General features: G+C 39.6%; 1 protein-coding gene across 1 annotated transcript in view; it reads right to left on the bottom strand.

Annotated features, from left to right (window-relative positions):
* LOC114053893 (laminin subunit alpha-3-like) overlaps positions 1–12936 on the bottom strand; it is a 325673-nt gene that overhangs the window by 88149 nt on the left and 224588 nt on the right. Inside the window, exons 35-37 of the mRNA XM_027877010.1 lie at positions 11540–11684; positions 8108–8248; positions 6837–6998 (exon numbers count right to left, since the gene is read on the bottom strand). Coding sequence (XP_027732811.1) covers positions 6837–6998; positions 8108–8248; positions 11540–11684 — 448 coding nt within the window. The remainder of the gene's footprint in view (positions 1–6836; positions 6999–8107; positions 8249–11539; positions 11685–12936) is intronic.

Below are 12936 nucleotides of genomic sequence, written 5' to 3'. Positions count from 1 at the left end.
TGAAATAGAAGACTTGTAAGCATTCCTGATTAAAAGACCAGAACTGCATAGACACTGTGAAGTTCAAACAGGTAAGAGAAACATAAAAAAAACATAAACATGAATGAACAATGATGAGACTAAAAGAGGATAAACTGTTATTCATAAAGCATACATTGCTTTCATTTAAATGTAAGCAATCACATTCAAATTGCTGCTTACATTCAAGCATGGCGAGATAATACACTTGTCCCTTCTGAACTCTATCATTTTTGGAGTCATAGAGGGAATCTAATTAGACAAGGCTGGGAGCTGTTCAGTTATGTTTTTGATGATCTTAACTGAAGAATGGAAAGAGAGGGGAAGAAGACTACACTGGGGTGGGGAGGAAAGGAAGATTAGGGGAAAGGAAAATTACCTCACATAATCAGGGCACACAAGTATACATCTATATAAACAAGGAGGAGGATTTGGGGGAGTGGCTGATACTTCAACCTTACTCTTCTACTAGGAGGGAAAGGGGAAATGGGATGACGGGTAATTAGAGATACTAGTCCTAAGCAAAACAAACTCTATGGATGTACAGATTTATAGCTATTTTAGAAGAAGCAAAACATGGGAATGCGAAAGGGTGCCCATAAATTGGGGAGTGACTGAATAGTTATAGTACATAAAGGTGATGGAATACCATTGTGCTGTAAGAAATGATGAAGGTGATGGTTTAAAAAAAACAACAACCTGAGAAGACTTGTATGGCCTAACACAGAGTGAAATGAATAGGACCAGGAGAGCAATTAATACAATGACAACAATATGGTAAGGACAAATAACTCTGAAAGACTCTGATCTGAACTCCAATCAGAATAATGACCAACCAAAATTCCAGAGGACTAATGATGAAACATGCTATGCACTTGCTGAGAGGGAAGGGTCCTAGAAGTCAGAGTTCAGAGTAAGGTATGTATTTTTGGACATGGACAATGTCAAAATTTGTTTTGCTTGACTATACATGTTTGTAACGGGTTTGGTTACTCTTTTGTTCTCAGTGGGGGAGGGGTGGAGGTGGATTTTTGTTGAGTGAAAGAATACAATATAATTATATAATTTCTTTAAAAATCCAGGGGCTTTGGTGGATTCAAGTTCAAAATGAGGCAACAATGGGACTCAGAAGACAAAAATATCTAAAGTGTACTAAGAGAGGAAGGTCAGATCACATCTGGAGTGCTGTGTTCACTTCTGGGCACACAATTTAAGAATGGCATTGATAAACTGGAGTACAGACAGAGCAGGAAACCTGGATGCTATAGGGATTGGAGACACAGGTGTAAGGATCCATTGAAAGAATTGGGAATATTTTGCCTGGAAAAGAGAAGACTTGGGGGGAACATGAAACCTGTCTCTAAGTTGTATATGGTACACAAAGGCAGAGACTGAGTCTTAGTTAAATTTTGTGTGTTCTCTTTTGTTGCTGTTCAATTGTTCAGTTGTGTCCAACTTCATGACCCTGTGTACTTGTCCATGGGATTTTCGTGGCAAAGATACTGGAGTGGTTTGCCATTTCCTTCTCCAGCTCATTTTACAGATGAGGAACTGAGGCAAATAGTTGACTTGCCCAGGGTCACACAGCTAGAGAACGTCTAAGAACAGATTTGGATAGGAATTCAATGTGCTGGGGACAAAGGAAGCCTTCTAGCTATAGAAACATTTGAGGACACACTCAGTCAGAAGAGCTTTCATATTTAACAATAACTCTGGAGATTTATAGCAGCAGCCTCTAGGGAAAACCTCATTTTCTGTGTCGGTAAAATGAACTATAAGGTCCTAGGACAGATTCTATGTGCCTTAGAAAGAAGTGGAATTCCATGAGCTGAAAGCAGAGGAATGCAGATGAGAAGCAGATTAACTACCGGGACCAAGACTGTGATTCTCTGAGGTCTCTTATAGTCCTAAATCTAGGAGGGTCAATGTGGTATAGCGCATAGGGCATGAGACCTGGAATGAGCAAGACGTGGGATCAGATCCTACTTCTGACATCTTAGTAGCTATGCGAATTTAAGCAGATCATTTAACCTTTCCGTGCTTCTGTCTCTTCATCTGCAAAATAAAGGATCTGGACTTGATTATCTCTGCAATCCCATCCAGTTCTAAATCTAGAATTATATGATCCTTTAAATTCAAAAATCTATGAGGCTCATCAATTGGGGAATAGCTGAAGAAGCTGTGGTTTATGATTGTGATGGAATATTATTATGCTATAAGAAATGACAAGCAGGATGATTTCAGAAAAACCTGGAAAGACTTACATGAAGTGATGCACAGTGAATTAAGCAGAACCAGGAGTACACAGCAATACTGTACAATGAAGAACTGTCAATAATTTAGCTATTCTCAGCAATATAATGATCCAAGACAATCCCAAAGGGCTCATGACGAAGCATGCTATTTGCTTCCAGAGAAAGAACTGCTATTGTCTGAATACAGACTGAAGCATGCTATCTTCCTTCCTTCCTTTCTTTCTTTTTCTTATTTTCTTTCTTCCTTTCTTTCCTTTCTTTCTTTCTTTCTCTTGTTATATAAAATGACTAATATGGAAACATTTTACATGATTGCACATTTATAACCTATATTGGATTGCTTAGAGTCTCAGAGAGAGGGGAGAGGAAGGAGGGAGAGAGGGATAGAATTTAGAACTCAAAATTTAAAAAAAAAATGTTAAAAACTGTTTAACATGTAATTGGGGAAAAATAAAATATAAAATTTTTAAAAACAGTTTTAACATTAAAAAAAATCTATGATTCTTTGACTTTACCAAGGATCAGTCGCCAACCTGTATCTGGTCTGGAGGTAACCTTTTTACCATCCAGGCTGTAACTGCTGAGCAATCTTAGTATAGAGGGAAATGTATTCTTATTAGTAGACTCAGCTTCCCAGGGACTTCTATTTCATAGAATCATAGATTCAGAGACGGAGGGGACCTTATAAACCATCTAATTGTTTTTACAGATGAGGCCACTAAGTGACTAGCTGAAGATGGCACAAGTGGCAAAGACAGGATTCAACCCCTGTCTTTTTTATTCCAGATCCAGTACCCCTTCTAAAATACCAGTCACCTCTCATAAACATTGACTAAATTTGGGGTTATGTCTGCGTGTGTAAGAGCAGATAGACTTCACCCCAGAAAACTTCTATATCCAATCACATAAGAAAAGACTTAAGGATCATATGCTTCGTTTCTCCCTTGTGTCCAAGTCGTCTCTGATCTAGACATGTCTTTTCTTAAATAAAGCAAAAGTCACAGAGTGAGAGCTATGTCTCAAGGGGTGGCCTAGAGAGGAAAATAAAGATGGAAGGGTCTCAAAAGCAGCCACACTGTCACATCAAGGCAATGACGGTTGAATGTTCAAAAGACAGCAGTAGACATCCAGTTCCCAATTGGTTTTTCTTGGCAATTACTACCTTCTTAAGTTAAAGAGATTTCTAAATATAAAAGCAATGTTATTCCAAATGAGCATCTTTACTCTACTTGAAAGGGTTAGGATTATTTAACTGTTTTAACTAGCTAAAAGAGGAAGGGGAGGAGGGATATAGAGAGAGTGAGAAAAGGACAAGGAGGAAGGGGAGATGGGATAACCACTGCACTTACAAACATTAACACTCATAGCCCAGAACTGGATTTAGAATCAGAAGGTCTGGATTGGGTTTCTGGCTCTCCCACTTGCAGCTGTGTGACCTTGAATCTCTCTGAGGCTCAGACATCTCACTTTAAAATATTGAGACTAATACTTCCAGTATCTACTTCCCAGGGTCTTTGAAAGGAAAGTACTTTGCAAGCTGCTGTACACCGCTGAGTAAATGCATACTAATTCGCCCAGGTAACAGAATTAGGGGGTTGGGTCCACAAGGAGTAGCTTGAGCCTAATTAGTGGTAGGATAGATCTTTCCTAAGCCTGATCCCTCTGACACTCCAGAAGGAAGCCGCTGGGTTTATAAAATGCCTGAGTATAATTCCTAACTGAGTTGGTTGCTATTAGTAAATCTTATTGGGCTGACACTTTATTGTATTGGCTTCCTTTAATAATCCTCTGAATCATTCCACTTTCTATCTTTTGTTATTCTGACAAGAAGCTTTCTAATAGCTTTAAAACAAAATATTGATGACATAATGACATTTTAAAAATGTCATTTGCAGCAGAGAGTGTTTGAATGTAAAATCTGACAGAATTGGTACAGGAGAGGTAGCACTGGGCATGGCTTCGTTTGGTGAGTGGATTACTGCAAGAAGAACAGGAAGGGGGTTGCCAACATGTCTACTGCTCTTCCCTGATTGAGGTGAAAGTGGTTCCTTACAAAATTAATGCATTTCTCATTTAGTCAGTGAAAGCCCTGCTCCCTTTTGAAAATAAGCACTCTGTTCTATCACATCTCACAGAGAACTTACTTGCTCACAGGAACATTTGTCATTTCCTTAAGCACCTAACTTGTTTTAAATTTAAAAGATTTAGGAAAAGAGATAGGAAGAAAAAGTCCTAATTATTCCTATCCTAATCAATTATATTATTTATTGGTTTCTTTACTCTGCAGTTATCTTTATATTGGATCAGAGAAGATGAGTCTCAAAAGCTTGGTGAGACAAGGGATCAATGCTAACTTCCTTAGCTAGATGCTACTGAGACTTGGGGGTTGAGAAGAAGGAAGAGGGATATCGAAAAGGTATGTGTATCTTTTGGGATGATGGCCATGACTACTCTTTGGTCAGCGTTCATTGTCAACATTATTTACTCTCCTGGGAAATTCTAATGAGTTTCTGGACAGGGGAGGAAGCCATTCAAGTATAATATTTACACAATGGTCCTCTTTAAAACATTAATTTGCTACTGATTCATCACTGATCTGCATTTGTCAAATGGCCAATGTACTCTGGCTTTCTGGCTTAAGAAGAGAAGACTGAGGGAGGATGCGGCCAGTAATTTCAAGTATTTGAAAAGCTGTCCTGTAGAAAGGGGATTAGGCCTCTTCCGCTGAGCCCCAAGGAATCGAACTCAGACCAAAAGGTGGAAATTTCAAGAGAGTAGATTTCAGGCCAATATAAGGAAAAAGCCTAATAATCACAGCTATCTGCAATTGGAATTAGGAGATAATGAGTTCTTACCATTAGAAGTTTAAAGCTGTATGACTACTTCTTAGTGATATGTTATAGAGAATTCACATTGAAGGTGTGTGTATAGTGGTGGTGTTAATGAGGGTGGCTCAAACTTCTGTGGTCTAACCTAAAATTTCTATGCTTGATAATCCAGGTCCAGGGTTGAGTTCCCACTAAAATGAGGTCACTCTTTAAGGGGTTCAGAACCACCTGATAAATCAACCTGGTGCCCATCTTTCATGCCAACCCTCAAGAGGCCCTTCATGCCAGAAGACAGGAATGCCAAGAAAAGAGACCCCTTTCTCCTCTAAGGTTTTGAAAATGTAAGACAGAGGGATGCTACTGGGATCCAAAAGGCAGCAGGAAAAGTTTTCCCCTTTCTGCAAATGGAGTGGAGAGCAGGACAATCAGAGAGCCATTCAAAAGGGAACTCTGTATTAACCTAAGGAGGGGGCCTGAGGGAAGAATGGCCAAGAGCTCTCTGTGAAAAGAAGGATGGACTCAATGTAATCCTTGGCCACAATGAAGTTGGACAAAACTGGGGGCTTCCTTTCTTCCAGATCAGTAGCTTTCATAATTAATTATAAAAGTTAACATTTATATAGTGCTTTAAGGCTTGCAAAGCACTTTCCAAATATTACCTCATTTGATCCTCACAACAACCTTGGGAGTTAGGTGCTATTATTACCTTCATTTTTCAGATGAGAAAACTGAGGAAAACAAAAGTTAAGTGACTTGCCCAGGACCACAAAGTTAAGTAAGAATCTGAGGTCGCATTTGAACTCAGGTCTTCCTGACTCCAGGTCCCCCACTCTACCCACTGCACCACCCAGCCACTTTCAGATAGTATCTCACTGCTATCAGCCCTGTTCCTGAAATGGAAGTTTAAAAAAGGCCATACACTGAGTCAGTGGCACAGTCAGGGAAAGCCCAGGGACTTCAGACTCAGTGGTGAAGTGTCCCTATCAACTGAGATAAACAGGAAAACTAGATTATGCCTAAAGGAACCACACACAATGAAGGAATATCCATACTAAACCTATATGCACTAAATATAAATAACACAGCTTCTAAACTCATCAAGAAAATGAGACGGAAGTGACCCAGGTTACCGTGAACCAAAAACTAGCTCTGGGGATGTATAACAACCTTATGAATACACATGAGCAGGGGCCTGGCCTACTTCCTCTGAGAAGACTCCATCATGTAACAGAAAGAATCGCCGATCTCACTCCAAGGCCGACCTTGGTCAGTGGGGTCATCCTCCCACTCGAGGTGTACCTGGGCATATCTGTCTGTACAAAGACTTGTATACTCTTAATGGCCTTGTCTGTGCATTCGCCCATCTTCTCTCAGCTATCCTGTGAACCCTCTTAGAACCACGGAAAGAGCATCACTGTATCTGGAAGCAGAGGGCCTGGATTCGAATCCCATCTCTGTGACTCACTGCCTGTGTGACCTTGAGCCATCTCTCTGAGCTTGTTTCCTCATCTGTAAAACTGTGAGAGTTCGACTCCCTCCAGCTCTACATCTACAATTTTATGAACTACAGGTGGAGGAGCAGAATCTGGTTCCGTTCCAATAATAATAACTCACCCCTGGGTAGCTTCTTCTGTAATCACATCCTATCGCACATAGGAGGCTAAAGAGGAGGGGGCATAGGAGCTATCAGCGGAACACATCCCAAAGAGCTGGCTATTCTTTTGACATTTCTTACCTTGTCCCCCAAATAGGATGGTGGCGCAATCCAGTACACGCTGTGGACCGAGGAAGGCAGCTCCTGGACGTCAGCAACCACACTGTTACTGTCTGGATTGAATGTGACGGGGATGTCCTTTTGATCTGCCGTCTCCAGGCGCCAATCTATCATGTCAACAAACTGGAACATAAAAATATGGGAACGAAACTCATTCACGTCTTTCCTCCGTGAGCTCTGTTGCTGCAAACTTCTTTTGAAAAATGCATTTGAGTCATGTCTTTTGTCTTTGCAATATAGTCATTTCACTTCCCACCCTCCTCAAAATGTAATCCTCCCTTGTGACAAAGAAAAATATTTGAATAAAAACATCTGCTACAGTGGCCTTATTGGACATTATATATGATACTCTGTGACCAGTGTCCTCCACTTCTCTGCTACAGACTTCTTGAGAAATAACTCAATTGTCTATAATAGAAAAGGCATGTTGTTATAGATTTCCCATGAAAGCTTGCATCAAAGTGAAGTGAAGGTTTAACTACATGACACCCAACTTGTTCTGGAATAGCAAAGCTTTGGATAGAATGTATCTTCCCCTACAACCTACCCAAAGAAACTCCTTATAACAGACATGTGCCTTATTAACCCTCGTAACTTTCCAATGTTGTATGGAATACAGTGGTAGCCTTTAAATTTCATTCCATTCTATAGTTAGGTCATATATAACACGGTTAAAAATCTCTACCAAGTCATAAAGCAATTGAGGAAAAACTATGTGAAAGAAGAAATAACTGATAAACTGATAACTTGATAGTCCTTTTCATGGTCAGGGAAATGGTGGTCCCTTCTGAATGTTCTGAGATTTATAAACCTTTTCCCCCCTTTTATCAGTTTACCTCCTTGAAAGAGGTAAACAACTAAAAAATGAAACAGGCTTTCTTTTCCTATAGGTTGAGCATGACTCATACTGAGCAAACAGAAAAGTGGTATTGAAATTATGAAGAGAAGAAAGTATTTAGGGTTTTTTATGAGCTAGAAACAGGGATAGAAAAAATTAGATGGTAAATTATGATGAAAAGAAATTAAAAATTGAAAAATGATGATATGAAGAGAAGGAGCAAGGAAGAAAGGACCCTAAATCTGGTATTTCAGATTATTACCACCCAAGCTCATCATTATCAAGACTGACAAATCAAATACTTCAAAAAGTTGAAATTTCAGATTAATTTCTTGGCCCCTTCTCAACATGTGGCAATCTACAAAAAGTAGAAAGACTTTACTGCCTGGCATACCTTAGCTCTCCGCTTATTTGTACCATGACAGTGGTCACTTATTCCAAAACAGAAGCAGCTGGTACATCCCTTTGGATTGGTGGGGTCCAAGTAAAATGACCCCTTCCGGCAAACATCACATTCTGCACCTTCTACATTTTCCTATTAAAGCAAAAAAAAAAAAAAGTCAATAAAAGTCCCTTGTAGTATTTTCTTGTTCTCAAATTCTATGAAAATAAGAAGTGTTGGCACATAGATGGTTACAAAACATGAAAAGAAATGGATGGCCAGGGATGGATTGCTTGAGCTTGGGAGTTTTGAGCTTCAGTGTGCTAAGCTGATGGGGTGTTTGTATCAAATCTGGCACCAGTATGGTAAGCCTCTGAGAGGCAGAGTTGTAAGGCTGCCTAAGGAGGAGCAAAGTGGCCCAGGCTGAAACTCAGGAGGCCAAAGCTTCTATGCTGATCAGCAGTGGGATGTGGCTGGTGAGTAGCCTAGGTGAAATAGGAAGAGCCAGTTTCAAAAAAAAGAAAAAGAAGAAAAAAGACATGGGATGATAAAATTCCATACCAGATACATATGAAAAGTACCATAGATATGGGCAGCTCATGTGCCACCAAAAAAAATTTAATTTATTCTTAATTATATAATATAATTAATCATTAATAAATAAATTTAATTAACACTGTTTTATAATTTATTATAAATCATATAAATTAATTAATTTAAAAACTAGTAGCTGTTCTCACAGATGCCATCATTATCAAACAGCTGTTCGGAGTGCTCCAGAACCAGGCTTTCCATTGTCATCACAAAATATACTCAAGTCTTAGAGAAAAAGGACACAGCAGAAGTGGGAGGGTTTTAAATGAGCAGAAAAACAGCTCACTGTTCATAAGACCTATAAGTCATCCCTTTTCTGCCAGGAGGCAGACAGCATGCTTCATCATTGGCACTATGGAATCATAGTTCGCCTCTATGTAGATCAGAGTTTTTAAGTCTTTCAAAGTTTTTTGTCTTTACAATGTTTGCTCTTATTGTATAAATTGTTCTCTCTGTTTTGCTCACTTCACTCTACATCAATTCATGTAAGTCTTTACAGATTTTATTTCCTTTAATGCTTCTTATATTGGTTTGCAAGGGGGTAAAAGGGAGAGAAAAACCAATTTTTTGTTGGTTGAAAAAATTAATTTAAAAAAGAAGGATTTGATAAACTGCTAAGTACAAGACACTGTGCTTAGTACTGGAGCTACAAAGACAAAGCCTTCAGAGAGTTTATATTCACCTTCTCCTAGGGAAAGGGAATAAACATTTATACATTACCTAGTACGTGCCAGGCACTACACTTAATGCTTTACAAATATCTTCTCTGATCCTCACAACAACCCTGAGAAGTAGGTGTTGTTATTATCCTATTTTACAGTTGAGGAAACTGAGGCAGACAGAGTTAAGTGACTCAGAGAATCTGATTTGAACTCAGGTCTTCCTGACTTCTGGCCCCAGCATTCTATCCGTTACTCCACTGGTTGCCTGTGGTCTATATTTTCCTACAATATACACAGAGTATTTTTTTGAGATTACTTTAAGGGAGCCTGCCTTCAGTAGGTTTTAGCTCTCATCGTTAGTTCCCTTTTAGGTGGTTAAGTTTTCTTTTTAAAAACTGCTCATTTCCTCAGATTTCTTGCTTTTTCACAACCTCAGTACAGAAGCTCTTCCGCCTCACTGCAGAACCGTAGGAATCTGTTCATCATCTTGGCTTTGCCCCCACTACAGTACGTCTTTATGCCAGAGAATCGCCAAAATCCGTGACGTTCAAAAAGGAACAGAGGTGAGACAGGGCAAGGAGATGATGCGAAGAAGCAACTGTCTGTGTGACAGGGGACTGGGCTCTCCCGGGAAAAGGCAAAAGCTAGGAAAGGGGACTTGTTTTCACAGACTCAATGAGGAATCGGAATTTGAGGATTCTTATATGTCAGTACTGGGACGCTCTCTCTCCAGTGACAGAGAGTGCAACCTAACCATACCTCAATCTATGTACTGCTGAGGAACCATGTAGAATAATGAAGAGTGAGCAGCCTCTGAGCTGTGGGGAGCTAGTTCAAGGCCCACCTCAGACGCATCCTGGCTGTGTGACCCTAGGCAAGTCACTTAACCTCTTGATGCACTAGAAGTTGCAGAGCAGGGACTTGCCTGCATTAATGGGAGAGGTGCCTTACTTGGAAGTTCCCTGTACCAATAAAATCACAAGTCCTGGCCCTATCCCTACTGACAAGTCCACATTTCCTTGAATTATTGTTGTTGTTCAGTTGTTTTCCAGACTCTCTGTGGGCCCATTTGAGGTTTTCTTGGCAAAGATACTGGAGGGGTTTTGCCATTTCTTTCTCTAGTTCATTTTACAGATGAGGAAACTGAGGCAAACAGGGTTAAGTGACTTGCCCAGGGTCACACAGCTAGTGAGTATCTGTGGCCAGATTTGAACTCAGGAAGATGAGTCTTCCTGATTTCAAGCCCAGTGCTCTATTCAATGGGCCACCTACCTTTCCTTTGAATATTACTCCATCTTTCAATACTTCAGAAACTAATTTTAGCTTTAATACAGACAAGATTGCAACACCCCTGAATTTTGGTCAATTAACTTCAAAAATAACATCCTCTGATGGATATTACCTTCTAGGGATGCATCACTCAACACTTAGCCAGGCTGGTCCTGGGATGATGGCTGTATTATCCGTGGCTGGGTCCACACTCTAAGACTTACAACCCAGTAGAATCTCCTAGAACTTACATAATTCCGTCCTTACCTTCAAAAATCCAACTCCAGGACACAATAACGTATCTCACCTTGGAATGTTAATGGAGGATTAGGACTACATATTGCCTAAATATGTCAGCTGGGTTAGTGGTATCATACTCAAATGGAAAGGGATCCCTGCTGGCTGCTCTTGACTTAAAAAATCACAAATTAACATTATCCATGTCATATTTTTTAAAAAAAACATTTCCCAGTTACATTTTAATATGGTTCCTTTGCACTCTGAGTTGTATAGCCTTGGGACTGGCTGTGGAGCCTCAAGTTCGGCACCTTTGACCTAGCTGACAATCAATCAATAAATATTTATTAAGCACCTACTATGTTCTTGGCACTGATCCAAGCTGCTAAGCACAGGAAGGCCTGAATTAAAATACAGTCTGTGATACTTACTAGCTGTATGATCCTGGGCAAGTCACCCAATATCTTTTGGCCTCAGTTTCCTCTTCTGTAAAATGAGAATCATAATAGCACCTTTCTGCCAAGGGTTGTCGTAAGGACAAAAGGGATAATATTTGTAAAGCACTTTGCAAACCTTATGGCACTATGTAAATGCTAGTTATTATTAATGATAATAAATGAAAACAAAACAAAAACCCACCACTTATTTGTTAGCTTCTGATAACTAGTTTGATGTGTCTTACCTTACAAAGGCATACTCCTGTCCATGGATCACAGACTCCTGGCTCAGTCCCATCTCGGTTACAATTGCAAGGAATACATTCAGGGAAACGGTAAAACCCAGAAGCACAGCGATCACACTGACGTCCTATTATTCGGGGTTTGCATCTTTATAAAACCAAAGGGAGAAAACACTCATTATTTTCCTTAAAGCATTTATCCCACATCCACCTGTAATGGAATGCAGGGCAAGGTGCCACACCAAGACAATTAAACAGATGCTTTCTATACCTAGGAGTCCTCCATATAGTTGCAATTTCAGAGTTACCAGATTTGAGAGAAAGAAACAGTTCGGAGATTCATTTCATCCATACCTCTCCTTTTATAGCCGAGTCCTTATGAGGTTAAGTGATTTGTGGTTGAGACAGCGCTTCTATCTTGCTTCCCTCTATACTGTCTCCAACACTCAAAGATTAACATAAAAAGTTCCCTCACAGATTGTCCCTTTCAACCTAACTAATTTTGAATGCTGGCAAAAAACATTACTCTGAGAAGGGGTCCACAAGGTTTCACCAGATTGCCAAGAACCCCTGCCTTAAAGAGGTTAAATCAGGTTTTCTAGGGGTCATTGAGCAGATGCTGGATTAGGGGTTCTTAACCTTTTTGTGTGTGAGGGATCCCTTTGACAGTCTGGTGATGCCTATGGACCCCCTTCTCAGTGTAATGTTTTAACATTAAAAAAAATAAGATAAAGAATTACAAAGAAAACCAACTATGGTGAAATACAGTTATCAAAGAATAATAAAAAAAAGTTTATGGTTAAGAATCTCTGCCCTAGAGGAGTTATTTCAAGATTGTCCCCTCCTAGATGTGGGAAAAGTGGGATACTAATACATTGTTGGTGGAGTTGTGAACTGATCTAACCATTCTAGAGAGCAATTTGGAACTATGCCCAAAGGGCTATAAAACTGTGCATACCCTTTGATCCAGCAATATCACTGCTAGGTCTGTATCCCAAAGAGATTTTTAAAAGGGAAAAGGACCTATTTGCACAAAAATATTTATAGCAGCTCTTTTTGTGGTGGCAAAGAATTGGAAATTGAGGGGATGCCCATCAATTGGGGAATGGATGAATAAGTTGTGGTATATGATTGTGATGGAATACTATTGTGCTATAAGAAATGATGAACAGGCAGATTTCAGAAAAAACCTGGAAAGACCTGTATGGTCTGATGCAGAATGAAGTGAGCAGAACCAGGAGAATGTTGTACACAGTAACAGAAATGTTGTAAGATGAAGAATTGTGAATGACTTAGCTATTCTTAGCAATATAATGATCCAAGCCAACCCCAAAATCTCCTTTCTTTCTTTCCTTCTTTCTTTCTTTCTTTCTTTCTTTCTTTCTTTCTTTCTTTCTTTC

Source organism: Vombatus ursinus, unplaced genomic scaffold (genome assembly GCF_900497805.2).
Source record: "Vombatus ursinus unplaced genomic scaffold, bare-nosed wombat genome assembly UNPS02014812.1, whole genome shotgun sequence".
In the NCBI taxonomy this organism is placed as follows: domain Eukaryota; kingdom Metazoa; phylum Chordata; class Mammalia; order Diprotodontia; family Vombatidae; genus Vombatus; species Vombatus ursinus.
This window is presented reverse-complemented; position numbering and strand designations above follow the sequence as displayed.